Genomic DNA, 13,986 nt, shown 5'->3' on the forward strand with positions numbered 1-13,986 from the left:
AGAGGACAGGCTGAAAAATTGGCACTGTTAGCTTTGCTGGTCTGTAACAGAGGTTACCTGTGCTTTTTTACTGTGGACAGTCCTAGTTTTCAACTAACCTGCCTTAGAGGAACAGCAAGGGAAGCTGGAGACCCCCACCTCATGTCTTACTGCTGCATCCCTTAGCCAACTTGATTTGTTAGACAGAAGCTGTAGCACCAAGTGTAATGTGAGACCAAAAAAAAAAATCCTGTGATGTTACTCCTTCCTCTGCCCTTCCTGTATTTCTCAGATGAGGAGCTATTTTCCTCCCAGTGTATGGGTTCAGAGCCGTGCTTGTCACAACAGGTTCCTAAAGTGCCTTGCTGCCAGGCGTTGAGCGCTTCTCTGGCAAAGCCCCTGACAGCAGCTTCATGGGTGCAAAGAAATAAGTGCCTTCTCTACTCAGTCCTATGCTCCTTGACCGCAGACTAATTCTTCTCCTCCTGACCTCACCAAAACACCAGTCAGGCTCCCACCTCTGTGGCCCAGTCGCATGCTAGGTGAACGTGGGAAGGTGCATGGACCCAGAGGTCTGCCTGCAGGGCCTCTAAGCTTGGAGGTGGGCATGGCTGACTGCAGGGACAGCTTCTGCCTGCTCTGTGGGTTCACGCTGCAGTCAGATCTCTGTCCAACATCAGCCACCGCAAGTGAGGATGGTTGAAGCTACCTTAGGGACCCTCATCCTGATAAATCTCTACTTGGATCCGATCAGGAGCATAACCTTTGAACGGGTGGTTGTCTGTCCTGTCTATCGAGTGTAGAAGCAAGCCTGCTGTTATGCCTGTGCAGCTCCTCAGGAAGGCCCAGGGGAAATGAAACCTTCAGGGGAAAGGAAGCTGGGTGACTAAACTGTGAGTCCTGGCAGACCAGTTGTGGATGAGGATGTGTCCTCATGCAGCTGCTCTGTCCCTCTGATTTTGCAGACCTCCTTGTATATGTTTCAGCTTGTCCCCTGGGACTACCGGGTACATTTCCCTGATGGATAAGCCCTCAAACCTGCAAAATAAGAATGGCTGTAAGTGTGGAGTATGAGCTGGGATCCAGATGTAGCTGGGACTGCGCTATCCATGCTCTGGTTACTGTGGTGATTCTTGCTCCATGCACAATTTCTGGAATCAAGATGTTTGCTCTTCGCCCTTTCCCTACTTTTCTTAAATGTTCTTGGCAGCTTTTAACCTTTTTTAATCATGGTTAAATAAATAATTTTTTTAAAGGAAGTACAGATGATTAACTCTACTAGGCTGATTGTTCCTGTCAAAGGCTGCACTTTTAAATAAAAAAAATATCAAAAGAGAAAAATTATGAGCAAAAGCAGCACCAGTCTACTTTAAGGACTGAAAATAAATCTTCTGAAGCTACATTGTGTGTTAGTGTATTTAGTTTAGCTCCTCTGAAGCTTGGTCCATATGATTGGTTGCAGATTAAGTGAGCTGGTTTCAAAGTCTGTTAATATAAACTCTTAAATAGATCCTAGAGAGAGGTCTGAACTGTCTTGATCTGATCTTTATCTGTAATAACTGACTGAATGCCATGGAGTTTGTGTTATGAAATGCAGAGGCTACCTCCTGAAAGCTGTCTTTTTTTTACTTAAAGAGAGCAGGTGGTGGTGCTTGTTTTAAGGAATAACTTGTTTATCAAGAGCAGACACTTGTAATGCTTCTGTTGAAAGAGTATTTTTTTCATCCTCTCTGCTCTTGAAGCAATTGCTTGGGGTGGTTGTTGGAGGTGAGTTATCAAAATGGACTAGGCTTCCTGGGGGAATGACTGGGTACACTTTCCATGTGTTCCTGAAAAGGACAGAATTGCCTTTAGATCACAGCCCTGTGTCTGCTTTCTGCTGCCTGTTAGCCTCTGGGAATGTACCTGCTTTTCTGGGCTATGTGTGTTAAAGCTGTTAAGTTAGAAAATGAAAGGAGCATATTACATGAGGGAATCATAGAATCATTAGGGTTGGAAGGGACCTTTTGAGGTAACCTAATCCAAGCCCGCTGCAATAAGCAGGGACATCTTCAGCTAGACCAGGTTGCTCAGAGCCCCGTCCAACCTAACCTGGGATGGTTCTAGGGATGGGGCATCTACCACCTCTCTGGGCAACCTGTGTCAGGGTTTCACCACTCTCATTGGGAAATACTTCTTCCTCATATCTAGCCTAAATCTGCCATCTTTTAGTTTAAAAGCGTTACCCCTTGTCCTGTTGCTACAGGCCCTGCTAACAAGCCTGTCCCCATCTTTCTCATAGGCCCCCTTTAAGCACTGGCAGGCTGCAATAAGGTCTCCCTGGAGCCTCCTCTTCTCCAGGATGAGTAAGTCCAGCTCTCTCAACCTGTCCTCATAGATGTGTTCCATCCCTCTGAGCATTTTTGTGGCCTCCTCTGGACCTGCTCCAACAGGAAATTGGATGTTGTTTGCCACAGTTCAGGTCACTGACCAAAGCCATCACTGCTTTTGTCTCTGTGGAAATCCTTGTCCTGGTCCTGGAAAAGACAAGCACACCCTGCTAGAGCTGGAAACAGCCTTTCTCAATGTGTTCTTGTCCCCACAGGGCCATGGGCTAAGGTGATGTAACCCCTGTGCTGACACTCGGAGTAGGGACTGAACCCCCTTGAACTTCAGGCAGGGGGGAGCAAGGAAGGAAATCCAGGTCCTGCTGTGACTAAAAAAGCACATGCTGCTTTTGTGGGACCCTGGAGTGCAGTAAGGTTGTCCCCACTCACAGAGCTTCTGGCCCATCTGCAGGTAACAGGAGGTGTATAGGGACTGAGAGCAAGCATTGGACTGTGTGCTCCCACTGCAGTCCACGCTAAGGGAGCAGGATTTGCTTAGAGCTGCAGTGACAGCAGGCCTCTCCTGTGGGAAACAAATCAAAGGCCCTTACCAAGGGCCCTTACCAGCGGAGCAGACGCCCCCCTGGCCCCTGCTATCACAGCTGGGACAGCCAGCTCGTCGGCAGCCAGGCCCCTTGCCCTCATGGCAGCTGCGGCCCGGCCCCAGCGCAGCCCGTCCCCTCAGGGCCGCTGTGGAAGCCACCATCCTGGCCCCATCGGGGTGGATCTCCTCAGGGCAGAGAAGGGCCAGTGGGTGCGGCCTGCAGCACCCACCGTGAGCGCCACCGGGGCAGGCCCCACCTCAGAACATAACGAAAAAAGTTTATTAAACTCAGCTGCTTGCTAAGCCTCGCCGTGCGGGCAGGCGCTTTTCCTCCCCTCCGGTAGCGCCTGAGCCCCGCGGCAGCCCAGCTCGCCTGCGGCAAGGCGGGGCCCAGTGGAGGACTCGGGAGCATCGAGAGCGGTGGGTAGAGCGGCCCCGCCGGAAGCGGAAGTCCTGGCTGTACGCGGGCGGCAGAGACCGCGGGCCTCGGGGCTGCCGGCGTCGCCATGGGGGACGATATGGACGTGATCCCGGAGCGGGAGATGAAGGTGAGGGGCGGGGGAAGAGCAGGCGGACTGTGAGGGGGCAGCGTGCGGTGCTGGGGGAGTTGACGGGCGGTTTTGCTCGGGCCGGAGGCGTCGGCTTGGGCTGTGAGGGAAGTGACAGGCCGTGGTGGGGGGTCGGCACACGGTCTGTGAGGGGAAGGGGTCTTGGGAAGGGCTTGGCCTGTGCTGTGAGAGGTGATAGGCTATGGGAGGGACTTGGTTTGGACGTGGGGCTGACAGGCCGGTTTGAGGGGGGGGAGGGAGTGTTGGCTCGGGTCATGGCACGGGGACCTTTTGAAGTATCCTTGCAGGGTTTGTGAAGCACTTGAGGACTCTTCAGCAGAGTCTCGTACAAGCCTGTGGAGTGGAAGAGGGAGGGGCTGGCATGGCCTGTGATGGAGGGGGGTCTTGATAAGGCCTGGGGGAGGAGAGACTATGTGAGAGTTGGAGGAACCTTGTTTTGGGAGAGGAATGATGTGTTTCTAAGTCTTGCTGTCTGCATACCTTGTGCTGGGAATCTCCTGCTTTTGGGAACAGCATATGTGGTTGTCTGCCATGGGGCAGTGTAAAATGGAGTCTTGCTATGTGGTGCCAGCCTAGCCCATCGCTGTGTCTCCCAGAGTGTTACTGTGAGGGTGTATAAGCAGGGACATGAAGGGGCAGATTTCTGAAGGTCATGTGGATCTTTGTGCAGCTGCTTTCTGCTCAGGCACCTTCAGAAACAAGGGTGTTGGGCTGTTTGTTTTGCGGAAGTGTATGAATTCCTGCAGCCTCCTCAGGTTGCAGGAACGTACTCAGTGCTTTGGCAATAATTTGGAAATAGACCTCAGATGCTTGATTTGAGTTACTAGTCTTAGAACCAGTACTCCCTTCAACAACTGGCACCTTGGGAAGACAGATGCTCATTCCTAAGGGGAACCTCAAGTTTTGCATGGTAATAATGTAACTGCTGTTTCTTAATTCAGTTTATGTTTTTGGAGATTTATTTTTAATCTTCTAGTCTGCTTTTCTCTTCCTCCTTTTACAAAAGTACAGTTTAAATTGTGAGAGAGATGAGTGCAAAAAACCTGGTGTGGTTATACAGAGTAATTGCTGGGGGTGAAAGGAATGACTGTATCTGTTCTGGGCAAAAGAAAGATGCATCTAAGCAGCTGTGTGCTTTGTAGCTTTATGGCAACAAGTTTTATTTGATCATGTTGTAGCTCTGCTTTGTTCCCCTCTTTTTTTCTTTTCTATGATTGGCTAGTTTTGGTATGTTTCTGAGAGGATTAGATGACATGGACGGATTGAACTCCCACAAGTTTTATGAATATAGACTGCTCTTCTAGAGGTGTTCAGCCAATGGAAAAAATGTAATGTAATCTCAGTCTTTCTTAGATGAGACAGAAAATGTGATGGGATGGCCAATGACAGAGTGAGTGTTTATAGCTCTCATGGAGAGGCTTTTCAATTTCCTGTCTTAGAAAAACTAAAGTAAACTGTTTGTCTTTGCCAGCATATGTACAGCTACTGAGTAACTCTCTTACAACAGGATTTCCAGTTCAGAGCACTGAAGAAGGTCCGCATCTTTGATGCTCCTGATGATCTTCCCAAAGAGCGCTCCAGTCTCCTTGCAGTGTCTAACAAATACGGGTTGGTCTTTGCTGGTGGAGGAACCAGCCTGCAGATCTTTCACACTAGAAATCTTCTTATGCAAAACCAGCTGGGAGAAGATCCCAATAAAATTGGTAAGGCACACTTATGTCTCACGGTCTTTGCAGAGACAGCTTTATTTTGGGTTTTATGATATGGAGCTGTACTTCTGGCTGGAATTAAGTACAGTTATTGGGAACATGTCACCAGGATGGCTCCTGTTGAAGTGTTGTTCATGTTTGGTCCCCTGTGTTCAGGGCCATACAGTGAGGTTGACTTTTTCTGCCTGAAAATGTACCCCTTTCCTTGCAGCCACACGCTGTCTTGGTAGCCAGTCTTTGAGCTGTGAACCTGTGTGTGCATCAGGGATATGTAGGAGTGGAGAGGGACAGAGTTCTTGCACTGAGTTATCTGACTGAAAGACTGTCCCTCAAGAGCAGAAGCGATTGCCATTCCACCCCGCAAGTGAAAAATAAACCTAAGCACAAAATTATCTTCGTTTTCCCCTTGTCCTTATTAGCTGTACCACCCAAAGTGCACATATAAGTAAAACCAAAAAATCTGTCCACTTATTTTCCCTCCAGGTTACTGAGGAAGGAAAATGGAATTTTATTTTCTTAGGAATTTGGCAACTCTTGAGACTATTGGTAGACATGAAGGACTTTGCTTTCACTCAGTTTTTCTACATGTCAGCTATGACAGCTGCTGGTTTAGGACTGGTGATATTTGCATAAACTTGTTCTAACTATTGTTTTAAAAAAACAGTTCTTGCTATTTAGATTTGTCCACTTCATCCTATCTTCTTTTTCTTTGTGTTTTAAGTGGAGAATGTTCAGAGTACCTTAGTTCCCATGAAGTTTCCTGTGCAGCACCTGGCTCTGAGCTGTGATAACCTCACGCTGTCTGTCTGTATGATGTCTGGTGAGATTGGTTCCTTCATTGGCTTTTTTGATGTCCGCACATTCTTAAATCAGGTAAAGCATATGCAAAGTGGGTTTGGGTTTTTCTTGTTTTCCAGATTACAGCAGGAGGAGAGGCATGCCTTGGGTGGGATTTTCTGTCTCTTTCTGGGAGGTTTCTTGTAAAGGATTTGTTCAGTAAACTCAAAATCTGCTGCTTATTTTTGTCAGTCATTAATTTATAGGAAGGTTGAAACTGCTTTGGGTTATGACTTTGAGAGAACTTGGTTTTGTCCTCAGCTTTGGCTGTCTCATTGTATTTGTGTTTCCTAAAAGGCAAAACAGCAGAAACGTGCATTTGCTTATCACAAACTGGCCAAGGACTCAGCAAGTGCAGCAATGGTCAATGACCTGAAGTGGAACCCTGCTAGTCCCGCCATGGTGGCCATCTGCCTGTCCGATGGCAGCATCTCGGTCCTGCAGGTCACAGACTCCGTGAAAGTCTATGCCACACTGCCTTCCTCTGTAGCTGTTACATCTGGTGAGTGGCAGCCTTGGATAGCACACAGAATGTCTGACACTGAAGAATAAAAGCAGATTGATAGGTGTAAAAAGACAGACTGTTTGTATGGGGAGGAGGTTTCTTAAAAAAAACACAAACAAAAAACTTCACAAAAAGGAAGGATTTAAACTCCCTAAAACTTGGAAAATGTGTTGCAATGTAACTGCTCTTTCCCAGGTGAGTGGAGGAGCTGCCTCTTGCGAGTTAGTCGCATGTGCTCACCTGTGGTTTGTGCTGTCTCAGGCTTGACGGTCATTTACAGGGAAGCATGCAAATAAGAATCATCAGCTGTTGGTTTTTGAGCTGAGCAGTCTTTGCTGGATGGACTGTGATGACTGGATGACTCCCTGTTTGTTTAATTCAGATTCATGAATTTTTTCCAGAGGAAAAAAACCTTTTTAATGCTGGGGTGGGGGGGCGGAGCTTGTAGCATTCCAGTTCCTTAGTGCTAATGAAATTCTCTTTTTTGCTTAGTGTGTTGGAGCCCAAAGGGAAAACAACTGGCTGTAGGGAGGCAAAATGGCACTGTGGTGCAGTATCTGCCTGTAAGTATTGTTGGGAGTAAGGCCTTATGTCTGCTCATTAGTTTGCAATATGCATTATTTTCTTTGCATCACAAGCTACAGAATTTGGTCACGTGGCACATGGTATGAGCCATCCAAAGCTGCCCAGACACTTTAGTAATACTGGAGTGTCTTAGACCAATGCTGGGTTTAGTTTAAGGTTTATGCTTGCCACTGAAAAGTCATGATTTCAGAGTGGCACATGATGAGTGTTAAGGAGTGGGTATGTTGCTCTGAACCAGTTCTCTGGGCTTTCTGAAAAACTTGAGAGTGGCTTTGTTTGGTGGTTTTTTCTTTGTATTTAAGAGTAGTTTTATTTGCAGAATCTGCAGGAGAAGAAAGTAATTCCTTGTCCCCCCTTTTATGACTCTGACAATCCTGTTAAAGGTACGTCTTTTTATTTCTTTTTAACTTGTTTTCTCTTTTAAAATATTTTTGCTCATTCCTCCTTATGTTATTTTTAGTTATAGCAGCTGTATACTGCACTGGTTATATAATTACGGTGTGATTTTTTTTTTTTTTTTAATATTTGGAAAAAAAATTACATGCTTTATCTCTGGGTTGCATAGAAAATTACCAGGTGGGCAATTACCTTGTCCATTTCTAGAATGTTTTAAATATTAATTTTAAAGCCTATTTTTTGCTCATCGATTTGATAGTAGTGTCGCAAGTTATCTACCTTTAGCATGAAGATTCCTGGATATAAATTGCATTGCAATATTTCATGTGAGTTTCATCTCATCATTGTGACTTTTCAATAAAATGTCAAAGCAGTAAGTTTAGAAAAGCAGAAACACTTCATTTGGATATGCCAAAACATCATCCATGTTTGGAAGCACTGATGGTGTTTTACCTGTGATATCGTCAAGCAAATCAATACATTCTTTTGGTTTGTGTTTGAAATTTCTGGGATCAAATAGTTTTTCCCCCTAATAAGATTGATGTTTTGCGGACAGATCATTGAAATTCTTTTTCTTGGTAGTTTAGAAGTTAGTGATTCCTTGTTTGTTTGTTTGTCATTTACTTTTGTGTGCTGTGCACATTTAAAATCAAGATACAAGGAAGTATCACTCTGAAGTTTCTGGCTGAGGCATCTGTTTCCTTCTCTTTCAGTTTTGGATGTACTGTGGATTGGCACATACGTCTTTACTATTGTATATGCAGCGGCTGATGGGACACTGGAAACGCCTCCAGAAGTGGTCATAGCCATATTGCCTGTAAGTGCTAGCAAGTCAGAACGACAGAAATGTTTGTTGCTTGTTTTTGACTTGTTTATTACAATGGCAAGTTGCTTTTATTATTCATGTTGGCATGGTGTAGAATTTGAGTTTGGTACTACTGAAAATCATGCTTTTGATGTTGAGGGGATTGAGTGGAGGAAGTAGTACCCACTTGAAAACCAATTGGTAACCTGTTCTTTGCTGAGATGGAATTATGACGTGAAGCCTTTTAGCCTCTGAAATAAACGCTTGGGAAGAAAACCTTACCTTATGTAGAGTCCTGTTATATTTTTTTGTTTAAGTTAGGGAGATTTTTAGGCCTGATGATACACTCTTATTTAGTATCAGGTTATTTATTGCTGTTGGGGTTGTGAGATCTAAACGCACTGGCAACCTCTTTCTTGTCCCTCTATCTTTTGGAGGAGGTTTTTGGTTTGTTTGCTTTGTGCTTTGTCTTTCAAGTGGTTTCATGGTGCCTGTTCTCTCCTGAGGCATGTGGCAATTATTGCTGTACCCTGATGCGGTTATGTTTATGAGAGGTTACTCAATTTCTGTGCTGGAAGGTAAATTACCAATGTTGGTCTTACAGAAAAAGGAAGAGAAGCGACCAGAGAAGTTTGTGAATTTCATGGAGCCTTGCTATGGGAGCTGCACAGAGAGACAGCACCATTATTTCCTCAACTATGTTGAGGAATGGTGAGGGCAAAGTCTTTCCCTTGTTATGTGTGTCTGAGTGGTCAATGCTTCTCAGTGTATTGTGTTCCTCCCTCTTGTTAAACTGTAGTACCTGAATGAATATGAGACAAAAGAAATTGCTATTTAAGTACAGCTGTTTTCTCCTGCATGCTTTATCTCCATGCCAACATACTCATTTATCCAGTGAGAACACACACAATTGTTTAAAATCATAACAATTTCCCTTGAGATTGTAAGTAAGAGGTTGAGTAAAGCATGACCCTTTGCCTTGTTTAATTGTGTATCTGTGTGAAGAAGCTGCTCCTAATTTTTCACCTACCTGACTTGGACCATCATTATTTGTGATAATACAGTGGCTGTCAAACCATTGGTTGGCAAAGGGTTTCAGCCCCTAGTGACTAGTTTTAAAGAAAAAAAAATAATGTTCTACAGCAATGTAGCAAATGATGCTTCCCTCATCTTGGGAGAAAAAGTCAGTTTCATGTTATTATAACTGTATTCCTAGTTACAGATTTGTATAGATGATAATGAATTGTGGAGCTGGGAACCTTGCTGTGGATTGTCATGTTGGTTTTAACCTATTTGTGTCCATGCTTACAGGGATCTAGTTCTGGCGGCTTCAGCAGCTTCCACAGAAGTCAGCATTCTTGCCAGGCAAGGGGATCAGGTAATATTTTTGCTCCTGTTGCATTTGTGCATAGGTACCTCGTTTTTCTTGAAAATCTAGGCAAGTATAACCTATGTAAGACCTGGAATGAGATGGTACACTTTTAAAAAACACTCAAACAAACAAAATCCCCTTTCTTTTTACATCTGAGTTGTACAGAATCTTAAGACAAATATAATTATTAGATGAACAAGAGATCTGAATGACACAAAAGAGAAAGAATAAGCAGAAACACAGTATGTTATGAACCAAGTACCAGAAGTCTGTTTTTCATGACTCATTTGGCAGTCTCAAAATTTGGTCAAGCTCACTATAATAAAGTGGTTCATGTGAGGTCATCAGTTGAAGTTAAACATTAAAACTGTCTGATCTCAACTCTGATATGAAATGATGTGTGAGAAGTCACACACAAATCTGTGAAGGGCCCTGACACTTCTGGCATTTGTTAATCTGACAAATTTAAGTATCATAGAATCTTTGGGTTGAAAGGGACCTTTTGAGGTCATCTAAGCCACCCCTCCTGCAATGAGCAGGGACATCTTTAGCTAGACCAGGTTGCTTGGAGCCCCGTCCAACCTGACCTGGGATGGTTCCAGAAATGGGGCATCTACGATCTCTCTGGGCAACCTGTGTCAGGGTTTCACTACTCTCATTGGGAAATACTTCTTCCTCATATCTAGCCTAAATCTGCCGTCTTTTAGTTTAAAAGCATTACCCCTTGTCCTGTCGCTACAGGCCCTGCTAACAAGCCTGTTCCCATCTTTCTTATAGGCCCCCTTTAAGCACTGGCAGGCTGCAATAAGGTCTCCCTGGAGCCTCCTCTTCCCCAGGCTGAACAACCCCAACTCTCTCAGCCTTATCTTTCAACTGTAGTAGGCTAGACTTCTGAAGAAGGCTGATCACAAGAAAGCAATAGTCAAAATTATAATCTTACTTTTTGCAGAACTGGGAGTCGTGGGTTTTGGAGGACTCCAGCAGAGCAGAACTTCCTGTGACAGATAAGAGCGATGACACTCTGCCTGTTGGTGTTGCTGTAGACTACACCAGTAACATGCCTATCCCAATCAGTAAGTCTTGTTAGTCTTTCTTGTGGAATAGTCCAGTAATAGCAATATATGAGATATTCTTGACAAGGAAGCCTTGTTCTCAAGGTTCTAGGAGATTGTTCTGAAATGGAGACTGACACAGAGAATGCATCCAGCCTGTTTATACCAAGCCCACAGCACGTGTGGGCTTACTTCTGTGTAAGGATTCAAATGGCAAAGTGTTAAATACTGTTCTTCCTCAAAGCTTTCAGCAGCCTGGGATGCTACACTAACAGACATGGCAAACAAAGCATCCGAGTTATGTCTGTGTTTTCACAGAGCTGGGATAATAGTGAGTTTAAAGGAGTCATATTCTAACACTGGGGATTGCAGACTGCCTGTGAGGTTTTCTTTATTCTTGTAGCTTATGTTGTTTTGCAGAACTGTGGTGTTTGAAGTACATTTGCACTGATCTAAAGGAAAAGTGTGTTAGTTTCAAAGCCAGAAAAAGCAAAGATCATTGAGGTGAATTTGTAGGCTTTAATTCTGCATTAAAGCACAGGGCCTGTACTGACTGAACCCTGCTGTGCTCCATGTCTAGCCAGTTGCATTATTGCTGTACCTTCTGTGCTGCCTGAAGGCTCTTCAAAGCACCTTGTCAGAGGCTGAAGCTGCAGACACATTTGAGCTATTGTGTTGTACCTTAGTGAATTCTGAAAACTCTTCCTTGAAACCCAGAGACAGATTGAAATAGAGATGCCTTCAGGCAGAGTGGAAGGTACTGCAGTCAAGAGTTCCTGAAGAGCACGGGAGGGTGCCGATTAACTGAGAACATTAACTGAATAAAAACTTACAGAAGGGAATTGAGGTCAAACTTTGTACTTGAATGCAAACTTGAATTTGAAGCGTTTTCTCTGTTAATCTATACAGTTACTGGATTAAGGAATCTGTCAGGACAGCTTTTTGTAAGCCCAGGTTGTGCTGCCTTAGAGTTTTTAGAAAGGTTTTTGGGGAAGCTTTTTGCTAACACAGAGAATGTGTTTGCACAGAGTGCAATCAGCTTGTTTTTGGCTGCGGATTTGTTGTGGTTTAACCCTAGCCGACAACTAAGCCCCACACAGCTGCTCGCTCGCTCCCCCACGGTGGGACAGGGGAGGGAATGGAAAGAGTAAAAGTGAGGAAACTCATGGTTTGACATAAAGGCAATATAATAGGTAAAACAAAAGCCATGCACACAAGCAGAGCAAAACAAGGCATTCATTCACTGCTCCCCATGGGCAGGCAGGTGTTCAGCCATCAGTCATCATCAGTCCCCTGCCAGGGAAGCAGGGCTCCATCATGCGTAATGGTTTCTTGGGAAGACAAATGCCATAACTCCAAACATCCCTCCACCCCTTCCTCCTTTGCCCCAGCTTTATATACTGAGCATGACGTCATATGGTATGGAGTATCCCTTTGGCCAGCCTGGGTCAGCTGTCCTGGCTGTGTCCCCTCCCAGTTCCCATGCACCCCCAGCCTTCTTGCTAGCATGCCAGCACCAGAAGCTGGACTGTCCTTGACTACTTAGTAGCAACTCAAAACATCAGCACATTATCAACATTTTCTCATCCCAAATCCAAAACATAGCCTCACGCTAGCTTCTGTGGAGAAAATTAACTCTGTCGTGGCTGAAACCAGGACAACATTAATTGACTTTGCAGTTTACAGCAAGTTTGTATTGCAAAGGAACCGCGTTTGTCCTGGTGCTTGTTCCCATGTGGAAACTGCCTTTCCTAGCATGCTTTTCCTGAAGAACCAATAGGTAGAGAAACATGGCCATCCACTGCACTGCCTGACAAACAAAGCACCGTGATTATATGAGATTTTTCCTGCACCGTAGATTTGTTGGGGTTTTTATTTAATTAAGCACAGTTAAACCATTATAGTTTTGTTTTTTTTTTTAAATATAAGGAGTGGTTTGGGGCCTTTAACTGTGCTGAGAATATTTGAACTGAAGCAGATTCTAGGCTCAAAGCTGCAGCTGCACAAAATACAAGTATTTGATATCAGAGGTTCAGATGAACAGGATGTTTGTTTGATGTTGATTTTCTTTAAAGTTAAAAAGCTTCCTATCTAGCAGTTCTCTTTCATACTTTATGTATATGAATGTTAATGATGTGACAGGACCCAATGGAATGTAGGGATTGCTGAAAGGCATAGAGGATTGAAGGAGGGAGCAGTATATAGGTGAAAAAATGGACTACTTCAAAACATGAAAAAGCTTGGCACAGGAGTTTATGGTTGAAAGTTGGGCTTTGTCATGCAGGAGATGACATTTGATTGTCAAAATAACCCTTCATCTATGAATTTATGAAACATGAAGTCAGGAATGGGAAGGAATAACGAAGGAAAAAAAAATGAGCATTCACAGAGAAGCAAAGGAACAAAGATGCAAGTGAAAACAAGAAGGGAGAAACATAAGAAATATTGTTCTAAGCAAGTCACATGAAGGTGCCGGTGCCACGAGGAACAGAACAGGAAACTTTGGCTGCAGGACTTACATATGTGGTCTCTGGCAGGTGACGAGAAGACCCTTGCTCCAGCACCAGTTCTGATCCTGCTCTCTACGGATGGTGTGCTCTGCCCATTTTACATGATCAACCAAAACCCAGGCGTCAGATCGCTTATTGTGACCCCAGAGCCATTGCTGTTAGTAGGGGAGAGAGTTCCAAAATCAGCAGGTAAGTGCTCCAGTGGGTTAGGGAAACACTTGCATTTGTGGATCTTTGTCAACTTTAAGTGTGGTAGTCGGACATGTATGTAGTCACAGAAAAAAAAAAAATTTTCTTTATAATAATAATGGGGAGTAATCCTTGGGTGTTTTCTGCTCCCAGGACTGTTCTGTCTTTTGCACGTTAGGATGAAATTATCTAGTCCCATTCATTATACAGGATCTCAGGCACTTTGCAGACTGTGCACTTAGACTCTACTGTGCAATCAACCTTTGGGGAACAGGGCTAAGGCAATTCTAGGAGGCCCTTTGCCCAGCTTTGGGCTGTATGACTGGGACTGCAGCAGGCAGTGACTGCAGGCTCTGTTTGGGGACAAGGATCAAGCACTGTGAGACCCAGAGCATGGTCTATATGCTGCAGAGAGGTGGTATTTTTCCTCTATATGTTTTGCCCACAGGAGGCCATGATATGAACTAAGGTGTTTGGTTGCAGCAAAAGCTTAGTTAAACAGTAGCTTTCTGCAGCACGGTGAAAATTGTGTTAGCAGGTCAAGAACAGTAGTTCTATCTGAGTTATA

General features: G+C 44.5%; 1 protein-coding gene across 1 annotated transcript in view; it reads left to right on the forward strand.

Annotated features, from left to right (window-relative positions):
* Window positions 1-3,395: 3,395 nt before the first annotated feature.
* The window catches only part of NUP214 (nucleoporin 214), a gene marked incomplete at its 5' end in the record, with an annotated part of 46,433 nt that continues 35,842 nt past the window's right edge, over window positions 3,396-13,986 (forward strand). The window contains 11 exons of the mRNA XM_082009062.1: window positions 3,396-3,437; window positions 4,966-5,161; window positions 5,889-6,040; window positions 6,302-6,506; window positions 7,002-7,072; window positions 7,414-7,477; window positions 8,204-8,307; window positions 8,900-9,006; window positions 9,607-9,673; window positions 10,617-10,740; window positions 13,257-13,418. Coding sequence (XP_081865188.1) covers window positions 3,396-3,437; window positions 4,966-5,161; window positions 5,889-6,040; window positions 6,302-6,506; window positions 7,002-7,072; window positions 7,414-7,477; window positions 8,204-8,307; window positions 8,900-9,006; window positions 9,607-9,673; window positions 10,617-10,740; window positions 13,257-13,418 — 1,294 coding nt within the window. The remainder of the gene's footprint in view (window positions 3,438-4,965; window positions 5,162-5,888; window positions 6,041-6,301; window positions 6,507-7,001; window positions 7,073-7,413; window positions 7,478-8,203; window positions 8,308-8,899; window positions 9,007-9,606; window positions 9,674-10,616; window positions 10,741-13,256; window positions 13,419-13,986) is intronic.

The sequence above is a fragment of the Phaethon aethereus genome (genome assembly GCF_964289735.1).
Source record: "Phaethon aethereus genome assembly, chromosome: 20".
Lineage (NCBI taxonomy): Eukaryota > Metazoa > Chordata > Aves > Phaethontiformes > Phaethontidae > Phaethon > Phaethon aethereus.